The sequence below is a fragment of the Lacerta agilis genome, chromosome 14, assembly GCF_009819535.1.
Source record: "Lacerta agilis isolate rLacAgi1 chromosome 14, rLacAgi1.pri, whole genome shotgun sequence".
NCBI classification, from domain to species: Eukaryota; Metazoa; Chordata; class Lepidosauria; order Squamata; family Lacertidae; genus Lacerta; species Lacerta agilis.
The window spans coordinates 41,152,086-41,164,288 of record NC_046325.1 but is presented as its reverse complement, the minus strand read 5'-3'; the positions used below and the strand labels follow the sequence as shown (position 1 = coordinate 41,164,288).

General features: G+C 43.0%; 1 protein-coding gene across 4 annotated transcripts in view; it reads left to right on the top strand.

Annotated features, from left to right (window-relative positions):
* The window catches only part of MARCHF10 (membrane associated ring-CH-type finger 10), a 31,280-nt gene extending 19,148 nt beyond the window's left edge, over window positions 1–12,132 (top strand). For all 4 annotated transcript variants that reach the window (XM_033169930.1, XM_033169927.1, XM_033169928.1 and 1 more), the window contains 5 exons: window positions 322–488; window positions 4,627–4,736; window positions 7,067–7,180; window positions 8,575–8,608; window positions 11,401–12,132. In XM_033169930.1, the coding sequence (XP_033025821.1) occupies window positions 322–488; window positions 4,627–4,736; window positions 7,067–7,180; window positions 8,575–8,608; window positions 11,401–11,429 (454 nt within the window). In that variant the 3' untranslated portion in view covers window positions 11,430–12,132. The remainder of the gene's footprint in view (window positions 1–321; window positions 489–4,626; window positions 4,737–7,066; window positions 7,181–8,574; window positions 8,609–11,400) is intronic.
* The last annotated feature ends 71 nt before the right edge of the window (window positions 12,133–12,203 follow it).

The window sequence follows — 12,203 nt, the reverse complement described above, 5'->3', positions numbered from 1 at the left end:
TAGTACAGGCTTCCTCAACCTCGGCCCTCCAGATGTTTTTGGCCTACAACTCCCATGATCCCTAGCTAGCAGGGCCAGTGGTCAGGGATGATGGGAATTGTAGTCTCAAAACATCTGGATGGCTGAGTTTGAGGAAGCCTGGTCTAGTAGGACCGTCTCACCCACCATGTGAGAGGGAATTTAGAAGGAATCCTTTTGCGTTCTTCTCCCCAACCCCACTCCATAAATTTCACTTTTCAAATACATTACAAGCATGCCCTATTGAAGGTCATTCCTCCAGACCACTGTTTTTGAATTATGGAACCTCTGCTGTATCTCCAGTCTCCTAGCAGAAGACTCTGAAGAGGAGGGAGATCAGTGCCGGATATGTCAGATCGCTGGGGGGTCCTTAACCAATCCGCTGCTGGAACCGTGCGGGTGTGGTGGGACTCTTCGATTTGTCCATCAGGAATGTCTAAAGACCTGGTTAAAGGCTAAGATCAAATCAGGTGAGTCTGCAAGTTTAAGCAAAGAAAGAACATTAGCATGTAATTTAGTTTAAAATTCCATCATGGCCCAGGCACACTGTATGTACTGTCTGCTGACATCAAAGCAAAACTAGATTTAGAAATGCTTCACTGTTCCCTTTCTACTCCGGCAACAATCAAAACTGGCAGAAATATGACTTGCTCAGTCTTGAACTAGGCTGCTCATCAGGTGCTATGTACTTGTCTGGGGAAACCTTCTTAAAACTCCCATTAAGAGAGGGCTGAGAATACCTCAGCAAAAATGTTATGTGCTTTTTTTCATACTGAGGTTGCAATCTTATACCCACTTACTTGGGAGTAAGCTCCATTAAACTTAATAAGACTTTTCTTCTTAGAAGACATGGCTAGGTTTGAGGTGTCAGAAGGTTGTCTCCATAAGCATATCTAAACTCCACCAAAATCACTTGGAGAAAGGCCACAATTTTGGAATGTTTTATATGAGGGAAAAAATGCACATGACTGGACTTCTATAGGTTCAATTCACTTAAAGCTATTTGGTTAAAATACATAGTGTTTTTCAACAGCAGAAAAGTTTTACTAACATGCTTCCGTAAAATTATTTACAGTCTCAGCAAGGAGGGACTTTTACATGTAGTTCTGCCAAAGGAATATCCTCCCGTACTCTATGCCTACTCAGAGTATGGATTGGCTTTGGAGACTGGACAAAAAACAAGCCCTCCATAACTACCTAACCCGTAATTTCATTGCCTTTGTTTCTGCATACAACTCATGAGAAATGGCCCCATAAAAGTGGAGCTGTTTAAAGTAAAACAGCTTTTGAAAACGCTTCCCCCTCCCCCAAAGACACTTGTGTATATGATGTAACAGTGGAAATAACTGCACTTATTATTCTTCAATGATATCATCCTTGATAGTCTGGTCTATGCTGGGGTTAAATGGTATAACAAGGTTACATCAGGCAAAAGCAGGGAGAATGAGTCATGTTAATACCTTACTGGAATGGAAAAGCATGATAGAACAGGCAAAGAAAAAGTAACTAGGAATGACTTTCTTCAGCACATCAAAAAGGATATCATAACCAAGAAAACAATAGGCTGTGATCCTCACGTGCTTTCTCTGAGAAATTGCTTCCAAATTTTGCAAATTGTACACCCAAACAGTACATGCACACTTAGAAGAAATATCATGGAAGCAAGTATCCTCGTGTCCGTTGCGTGTTCCAACCAGGTACCACAGCTTAATAGTTTATGGTTGGGCTAGTTGATCTTGTCATTGAACGTCTACTGATGAAGAGCATCAGCAGCAGATGACTAGGAAAAGAGATATTTCAAATGTTCACACCTTGTTTGGGTTTCATCAGTGGCATCATGCACAGAAATGAACAGGGTCAAGCAGGAGTTCATTGGTTATCCTGTATCACCCAGCAAACAAATAGGGACACTGCTGCCCAGGTGCTGAGGACTGTTGGAAACAAATCTAACATTAGGTTTGTGACTTTATTTGTGGCTGGTTAGAATTCCCCCACTGCATCCCTGTACGACCACTTGTTCCCCACAAAGGTGGGGGGAGAGAAATATCAGCAGGTTTTGTGGGGACAGGCAAAAGTTGCAGCACTTTTTGGGTTTGGGGGTGGGGAGTGATTCTTACAGTTCAGTGAAGGTTCTTGTCTTCTCTCCTTTAATTTAAAACAAAGCTAAGCTGCTGCTCCAAGCTGTGTCTTGTCTGCTCAGCAGCATTGCCTGTTGCCCTCAGGTGTGACAGAGAACATAGAATCATAGAGTTGGAAGGGACCACAAAGGTCATCTTATCCAACCCCCTGCAATGCAGGAATCTTTCACCCAATACAGGGATCGAACCCACAACCTTGAGATTAAGAGTCTAGTGCTCTACCAACTGAGCTAAGCATGTTCCCATTGTGTTGAAGTAAGTTTCAGCTCCAGTCTGGTCAGTTATGTTACTTGGAATTGGGGTGGGAGGTGCCATCTTGTCTTTTGCCTTAGGCAGCAAAATGTCTTGGACAAACCTTAATAAGAGGCTTAGCAGTCTCCCAAGCTTTAGATCAAATGAACGTCTCACAAAAGATGAACGTTGCCCTGTGAAAATTTCCAAAACAAAAGTAGTTCAAGAGATCTTTTTCTCAGACACATGATTAGATCAGGGGTCAGCAACCCGCGGCCCATGGGCCACAAGCAGCCCACTGGGGTCATTTAAACCGCCCCCGAGCTGCCCCTGAACCGAGCCACCCTCTCGGCGAGTCCCCGCACGCTGAACTAATCCGGTGCAGCGCGGAGCAGGGACTTGCGTCCGCGGCTCCAGAAATTGCGTCTGTGCAGACGCGATCTGGCCCACAGCGCCATCTCCACAGGAGTGAACTGGCCCAGGCGAGGTAAACCTTCCCGACCCCCGGATTAGATTGATAATATGCTATCAGATCCAGAAGAGGCAGGAGGTTTGACAAGAAGTTGGGTAACAATCATGAGAATTACTGGAATAAAGTTTCTGACAATTCTCTTTTTACATTCTGGTAGGGTATACAGACAGACTGGAGAAACTTTGGCTGAGTCATGGACCCCTGCCATATTTTTCAGGGGGAAGTTCATCATGACACTGCAATCCCTGAAGCTGCAGCCAGGCAGTGTTGGTTTTTTTCTGAGAATATGAGCTTTAAAAAACTTACCCAGTCTATGCAAATTATACCCATCCATATTGCTGCTGGTGGGGTATTTTGTCTGAGAAAGAGTAGTTTACATCAGTTCTGCAAAGTGGCCTAGTGGTTAGAGATTTTTTTAATAAGTGGTGTATAAATACTTTAAAATAAAGAATGGCATATTAAAATGCGGGGTGAGCTGGGAGACAGTGGTGTATGGAAACCCTGTAGTGTAGTCTCTTGCCTTTTTTATATAGGAAGGTTGTTAGGTTGATTGTAGGAGGGAGACAGCAGTTGTTTCCTACCCAAGGGGTGGGTTGTTGCTGCTGGTATGCTCATGTCAGGACTCGTATATATCATTTCATGTAGGTATCAAAGGATCAAGTCCTTTTATGCTGGTTGTTTCTATAGTTGTGAAGTAGAAATAAATAACCACAACATATGTTCTTAGGACATGCTGCTTGCTTTTGAACAAGTTAATATTTAAATTCTCTGAGCATGGGCATCATAACTGTTTTGCTGTAAATCTTACATCTCTCTTGATGCCACTGCCACCCTACCATCTGAAGTACTTCCGGTTGGGCACTGAACGCCAGCCCATGATTAATTGAGAAACGTTCTACAGTAACATAGCTATTTTACAACTCATGCAATGGTTTAAGGTTGGTATTGACTGAGGGACAGCCCCAGGCTCTTGGACTTTCAACAACTGTGTGGCAGGCAGAATTCAAAAGATTAAACTTTCTTTAGTACTGAAATTTATGGGGAAATCCTCATTTGTTGGCATTCTACCTGTCAGACATCTTATCACTTGTGTGTGGCACCTGATTTATTTATTTTTGTCCCTCCACCCTATCTGCAGAAGCAGGCACAGATTTCCAAATGAAACAAAGCACCGTATTGGCCCGAATATAAGACGGACCCGCAAATAAGCAGCAGCTTTAAAATTCAAGGCTCGTTTGCGGGTGCGACCTGCCTCCTGGCACTACTGGCCTGAACGGGGGTTAGCCGGCGCTCAGTGCCCCACTCCCCAAGCTGGCGCTGGCACACAGTTTCAAGTGTGCTGTGTGCCCGTCTCACGGCACTCCTGGCACTACCTCCCCAAGCCGGCACCGGCCGCCCCTGTCCCCCGTTCAGGGCGGTAGTGCTGGGAGGTGGGTGTGCAGTGCTTGGTTCCAAATATAAGCTGCACTTTAACTTTTCACAGTCAGAATTGGGGGGGGGGGAGTGTGGCTTATATTCGGGCCAATATAGTATATGCTACTCTCTGTCCTCATTTCCATGTAGGGTGGAGTACCCAATCCATATATAGTGTACAGAGGCCAGAAAATCCTGCTGGTACCTTTGGTGCCAAATATTGTATTACAAGGTATACACAAAGCCTTGAACAGAGCAGATTTCCGGAGTAGTATTCAGTGGAATGTGAAATTTTTCAACCTACAGCAAATAGGTGCTGCATATAAGATAAAGCAAAGAATTTTTGTTCTTCAGGTGCTGAACTTGGTGCAGTGAAAACATGTGAACTCTGTAAGCAGAGCCTTACTGTAGATCTGGATGATTTTAATGTGAACGACTATTACAGGAATCATCAGCAGTCTCGGGTAAGAAACCAGATGGGCACCCTGATAAGGTCTTCATCTGAACCGTTATTTATTTCTTACTCACTCGCCTTTCATTGTAAGGTCTGAGAACAGGCTACGGGTATTAAACAGAACAGGTAACCTGAACTTCTTGCTGCACAAAGACCTGTAAGTCTTCTTGGAAAAAAGAAAGTTCAAGGGAGAGATGTGCACTTACTCAGTTTTCATATTTTAAGCAATGCCTAACTTCCTAAATAATGCTAGTTGATTATCATTTTCTAAAACTTGCACATCACCCTGGAGAATCTAAGCAAATAAAACTTGCAATTAAATGAAGTAATTACATGACTTATTAGGTAGAGATGAAAGTGCTGCGACAAGAGGGAATCCCGCCATCTTTATTCTACAGGGATTTCAGTTCATCAGTGTTCTCAGAGGTTTTTTTTTATTTTGTGTTTTTCAAATGGCAACATACCTTAGTAAACTCTCATAACCTCCATCTTTTCACTCTTAACTGGGGTGGGAGTGGTACTGAAAAGCGGCGGTGCAGTGCTGAAAGCCAAACACCAGGTATCATAACACTACTGTATATAAATGTATGTTCTATCTACTTTATATTGGTTTGGCTCTTCAGTTCTTTTGTATCTTACAAGAAAAATTCAGCAATTGGTAGAAGCTTATTTGAAAGGAACCTCTGCTTAGAGAAATGTATGCCGTCCTAGCTGAGCTGGAAATTACAGAAAATCCCAAATGAAATTACCATGATGAATCATCCTCTAATGAAGAATGGTGTGCACTTTTATATAGAAAAAAAAATATGGCCAGGAAAGACATGTTTATGATTATCTAGATGGCAGTAAACTAGGACCAGGCATCTAAAGTGCAGAGGGACAGATTGCTATTTAAATAGGCCAAAGCACCATAGGAAAAATTTAATTTGTAGAGAAACACGGTGTGTTGGTGTTTACACGCCAATGCAAGAAGCCTCTGAGCCAAGCTTAGTGAGTTGGAGTGCTTGGCTTTAAAGGACAGCATAGATACAGCAGGTGTATTGAAAACCTGGCAGAATGGGCAGAACTGGTGGGATATGGTTATCTCGGAAAACAAATTCTATAGGAACAACAGGGAAGCATTACTGGTTGTGGTAGTCAATCTGTAACTCAAAGAGCACCAAGTCCGACAATTTAGAAATCAGGGTGTTGACCTCCAAGAGTCATTTAGTACTGGGGATATACTATCATCCCCCTTAACAAAATGTCCATGACGATAATGAAGTGGAGAATGAAATGAATAAGGCATCCAAAGGAGGACGTCTTGTAGAAACTGGCAGCTTCAATTGACTAGGTAGATTCACGACAGAGAGGTAACATTTCTAGATGCCCTGCAATGACTGTGCCTTATAACAGCATGTCATGGAAATGGCGAGAGAGGAGGTCACCCTGGGCTTAATCTTAAGTGGTTACCCAGGAACTAGTGTGATTCGTAAGTGTTGCTGAACTGATTGGGAACAGCGGTTGGGAAGCTGTCAAAGTCAGCATAGATTTAAGTTGACAATTTCCACGTTTGGCTTCCAAAGGAGAAACTTTTAGAGAATAAGGATGTTGATAAAAGGGAAGTTGAAAGGGAATGCTGAGAGAGTCATCTCTCCAGAAGGCTATATATAAGACCAGAACATTAGAAGCTCAGCTAGGCTGAATATGTAGCACAAAGGCCAAGTGGGTGCCGTCATGGTCAATGAGAAGAATCAAGGAAGCCATTGGAGACAAGCAGGCATCTTTCAGAAAATGGAAATCTTGCCTAAATCAGGAGGAAAAGGGAGCACAAGCTTTGGCGAAAGAAATGCAAGCAGACAACAAGGCACGCTTGAAGAGCCTCAGACCTAGGGGGCAAATGTGGCCATTCAGGACTCTCTCGAAACCATGCACCCTCTTCAAATTGCCTTCCTCAGACCCTTCACTTCCTCTTATCTGTGTCCTCTCAAGGGTTTCTGGCTGGCTGAAATATGTCCTTGAACTGTGGTCATGCCAATAGCTTGGATGGAGAATGGTATGTTCTCCACACACACATGGAAGGAAACCTCTGGCTTTTTGTGGCTGGTATGTAACATTGCTCCACCCAACAACGCCATGCAGAACCCACAGAGTTCTGTATGAGGCTGAAAAATGTTCCCCATCCCTGCAGCTAGCAATGCAAAAAGTTCTGAAATCTGCAGGTGGCCTCCATGAATAGAAAAGGCCTCCTTGCTTCAGAAGCTCATGGAAGGCAAGGCAACTGAGGTCATGTGGAGTTGCAGCTAGCATGCTCATCCAGTTGTGGCAGAAACTCAAAAGCATTTCTCTCCCTACATACAGGCCCAGGATGAACTGATGAACTCAGGCCTCTATCTTGTGCTGTTGCTTCACCTGTATGAGCAAAGGTTTGCAGAACTCATGAGATTAAACTACAACCAAGCCTCCAGAGATCGGGTAAGAGGAGAAAGATATCTAATTCCACCTCATTGTTTATACACAGCAACCTAGGTTCACTAGCCTCCCATCAGTGATTGCTGTGATAAGTTATGTATGCAGTGTTTGATGTAAAAGTGACCCAAACTCTTAGGTTCATGTTCCACGGAGCAGAAATTGGCCTCTGTCCCCTGCGGCATGTTTATTGCATCTTCCCTTTGCTGCTTTCATATTTTCTGCTGAAAATACCAGGGTACCTAAGCTGTGCTATAAAAGATGAAGCAGCTGTGAGATGAATCGCATCATGTGGTTGGACTCAACTGCCCTCCCATGCTGGTTATGAGATAGACCAATCCTGCACGTGTTCTTAGAAGTAAGTCCTACTCTGCCCAATGGGCACTAGGGAGTGTGTTTAGGATTGCAGCCTAAATCTAGTTAATGCCAGTTCTTCAGCTTTAATTGCAGGGCATTCTATACTGCCTCTTGGCTATTCTGATGTCAGTACAGGACCGTAAACACTGCCATAAAAACTCTGTGCCGCAATGTGATTGTTTCCAAGGGCTGTCTTCAGTGTGCACTTGTAGCAACCATAGCTGTACATGAATTCTGTATCTGTCAGCATCTTTGGCCATTTGGTAATTAGGTGCTGTCAGATAACTGCTAAATCAGTTACACGTTTATGACCCTTTTTTTTTTTTGCTACTTACAGCGCTGCACTGTCATATCTTTCACCGCCTTCGTTGCTCCACACAAGTGCTCTTCCCTTTGCCTCATGCGTCTCATTTATGACATCAGAAACAAGCGAACAAATAAATAAATAAATAAAGTGACTTAGCCACGAAATTACATTCCTCGTTAATGTCTAACACATCATAAATATCCAGGATGCCTTAAACAGGCCAATAGCTTTAATATGACAGTATGTAAGGTACACATATAAAAAAAAGTTGAACCTACAGGTGCTTATTGGTATGTACTTAAGCGGAAATGCATGCCTTGTGACATCGTATACTAAATGGCCAAAATTCTAGGTGTCTTTCCAAGGTTTTTTTTCAAACCTACTGTCTTCTGCTTGAAGACCCTACAGAACCCCCCCCCCCCCCAATAGAGGATTGCACTCCAAAAGGTATCCAGCCATAGGGCTATGGGCAAAGAAAGCAATTTCTTTTTCATTTCATAGACAAACAAAACATTTACATACTGATTATCTCTTTTAACATTATTTCCACTGTTGCCATACTTTTCCGCAGTGGTATGGTTTACCCACTTATTTTGGATTTTTGAGATGTTTCTGTGTCCTCCTTTAAAGTGCCTTTCCCGCAGGCCATGCCAACAACATTGTTGTTGGAATACTGTGTGTCTCGTCACTGTTACTGGGAACAACATGTATTAATCCTTTTTTCCTTTCCCCCTAGCTCTCAAGACAGCCTAGAACAGAGGAAAACCAAAGTAGGTTTATGTAGGGCTTACAGCAACTCCTACTATTTCTCAGTAACTTTTTGCAATATTCCTCATAAAGGAATCTTGGATCTACCACGATGCTAGATTCCCTTACGGTGCATCTAATCAGAGGGTGCAAGTGTCTCTTTAAGCCACAAGAATAACTGAAAACAGGCACTGCAGAAGATACTCTGGTTTCTCTAAATAACAAAGGGAAGCGGTGTCATTTTAGAAGAACTGGAGGTTTGTCAGAATGGGAATTATGTTCCACGGGGCTTTATGAAAATGGGAAGTGTTCCCTAGCCCTTGTTTGCTTTGTACAAAGGAGAGCTCAAGGTGCCTGAAAGGGTAGGAATTAATTGGCAAGCAGGGGGAGAGAGTTATAGTGGTTGCATTATAAACAAGTAGGGACTGAAGCCCGAGCGCAGCTTCACCCACGTGTCCAACAAGGATGCTGTTGCAACCATCATATTATGTGCTGGTAGCTGCTTCTCCCTTTTACTTACCAGAATGAACATGAATGGGAAAGACCAGTTGCACAGACCCCTTCCTCTGTCTTACAGGGAGCCTATGTGTTCTGTTTAAGCACTGGAAATAGGCAAATAGGTGAATAGTCATTATTGGGAGGAAGGTGTTTTGTCCCAGTAGCCCTTGGTGCAATCTGAGCTGTTTTGCATTCAGCATGGTGTTAACAAGCCTGAAATCCTCTACTTACCTAGGAGGAATACTCACAGGGGTTCTTATAGAAGATTGAGCTTTAAAAGCCCTTTTACCACCTCCTGGAAATTAGCTTGACACTGTGGCAAACATAAAACTTCGCTTTGAGGCACAGCTTTCTCTCTCTCTCTCTCTCTCTCTCTCTCTCTCTCTCTCTTTCTCTCTCTCTCTCTCTTTCTCTCCCCACCCCCTTTTAAAGTTTGACAATGCATTTCAGGAAACTTGAAATTCCCCATCTTGCTTGCTACATTGTGACATTTTAATGAATGCTAATAGAGGTATTGTGCCATTTAGACCTGTTCACTGTTGGTAAATACTATGCACGTTTACTTAGAGGGAGAGAAACCCTCCTGGTTCAGATTACAGCCTAGCAGGTTTATTGTGCTTTCCAGAAATAGAGCAGGAAGAACAATCCTCAGCAGGTATAGTTGTGTATATTTGTATGTGTGTATAATATATATACATAGGAACACGGGTGGCACTGTGGTCTAAACGACTGAGCCTAGGGCTTGCCGATCAGAAGGTCAGTGGTTCGAATCCCCACGACTGGGTGAGCTCCCATTGCTCGGTCCCAGCTCCTGCCCACCTAGCAGCTTGAAAGCACGTCAAAGTCCAAGTAGATAAATAGGTACCTCTCCGGCGGGAAGGTGTTTCCGTGCGCTGCTCTGGTTCGCCAGAAGCGGCTTAGTTATGCTGGCCACATGACCCGGAAGCTGTCTGCGGACAAATGCCGGCTCCATCGGCCTATAGAGTGAGATGAGCACCGCTACGCGAGTCGTCTGCAACTGGACCTAATGGCCAGGGGTACCTTTACCTTTATAATATATATACACTCAAGTGGATATGCAGTGGTGCAAAAAAGCTGCAAGATTCAAGGCCATTGATAGTTCTGTATAAGGCTCAAACAGATACTATAATGACTAATCACAACAGCAATAACTGGTGATAACAATAACCTTTCCTTTGTTGAGTAACATCAACAGTAGGTGTGAAATATGAGGCCTGTCTTGGCTCAAGCAAAAACTTTCTTGTGTAAATTCTAATACAGCAATTTCATACTGGAATCTCCATTTGAAGTGCCTTTGGAAACCAAAGGCTTCTCCCCATTGGTTCTGGGCGTTTCCATTTTCGTTTTGCTTATTCTTTGCAAACAGACTGCAGCGTATCATCTTCAGTAGGCGAATGAACCCTATGGTGTTGGCTTTTATTAGGATTTGTAATAGTAATGCTTGAGTAGACATGGGGCTAGAGTTTGCATCTGGGTTAGTGGCAGGGTCTTCTTCCTCTGCTTTTGTCCGTTTTATATTAGGGGTATGTCTGAAATGCACTCTGCATGTACCAAGGGGATTTCCCTCCTTCACATTTCGGAGCTGAGCGCTGCAGCCTCAGTAGAATCTGAAGCTGTGCTCCAAGTTACCTTCTTGAGTTCTATCTCTCTTTATACAATGGTTGTGCAAGCTTATGCTGTGAAAAAGTTAAACTGAAAACAAAACATTTGCTTTGGACTGCAATCGTAACCCAATTTACCTGGGAGTAAGCACTTAATTCAGTACGACTTACTTCTGAGTAGACATGGTTATTAGAATTGCACTGTTAGAAGGACAACTTTTCCCTCCGTACAATCACAGGAAAATATAATTTGAAAGGGACTCACTGGTCGTCATTCACCCTTCCCCCCCCCCCATGACCAGATTACCTGCACACCTAGTTCTTGCATTGTTTACAGCAGTCATGGAGGACTAACACCAGTATAGGCCTCCTTAAAGCAGCCCTTCATTTATTTGAGTCGCATTTCCTAACATAAGATATATCCACATCCTTTCAGATAGTCCTAGCATATGGCAAGTAGGAGTTAACTAAATTTGGCACCTTGGATGCCTTACTTTTTGGGCTCTCTGGCTCCTTGATTTTATGAAATGTGTCAAAACAAGTCTCTGGAGATAAGTAATTAAATTTGGATTTATGGTGAACATTTGAGCCTCCGTTGCTCTTTTGAGTAATAGTTTATTGAATGCATTTAAGGCAATTGCCACATTATACAGAAAAGCATTCTAAGAAGTGATTTATTTCCTCCATCTTTGCAGATTCAGCCAATTCTGGCAACAGTGGCTAAGAGAGCTCTCAAGGAGGATCTAAGGAAGAGACCTCTTTGGGAATCTGACAGAGCGCCCTTCTTCAGATCCTTCAACTTTCACTCTTTCTTAACACCAGGCCACAATAAGTATGTACGCCATTCATATTCCGTGTCACCCATTGAAATCAAAAGACTTTTAAGGGTCTGGGGTTGTTTTGGCTGTTTGTGTGGTTTGATTCTTGTGGTTTTTCCCCCCTTTTGTTTTTGTTTTTAAGTTGCAATATTGACTGGCGATCTTTTTGAAACAACATGGGTTATTAACAGTAACTTGCAGAGTGTAAACTTTTAAAATCTCTCCTACTTCCTGGCCCCCAGCTACTCAAATCAAAATTTAAAACGTTGGCTAGGGTTTCATGCCTGTGTTGCGTGTGTGCTTTGACTGACCTCTGGCAAACCACCCGAGATGGCAAAATAGATACCTACATTTGCAGCACCTGCCCTACTAGAATCCACTCTGCACCATTTCAGACATGCGCCTTTGGGGTCAGGGTTCCTTGGAGACAAAAGCAATGTTTTGTACGTAAAAACTGAGTTGTTGTATGCCCAGCCTTTTCACAGGACATTTCATGGCACACAAATGTAAATGTATTGATGTACTGTTGTATGATCAGTCTTATTAACATTATTGCCTTCCTTTCGAATGGCAAGCCCTAATAAAAAATATTTAATCTTTTGTTCACTCCTCAGGCACCCCCTCCCATGTTATTCTTAAAAATTTGATCAGTACGTTGTAAGTGAACAGGTTGTTGTTTT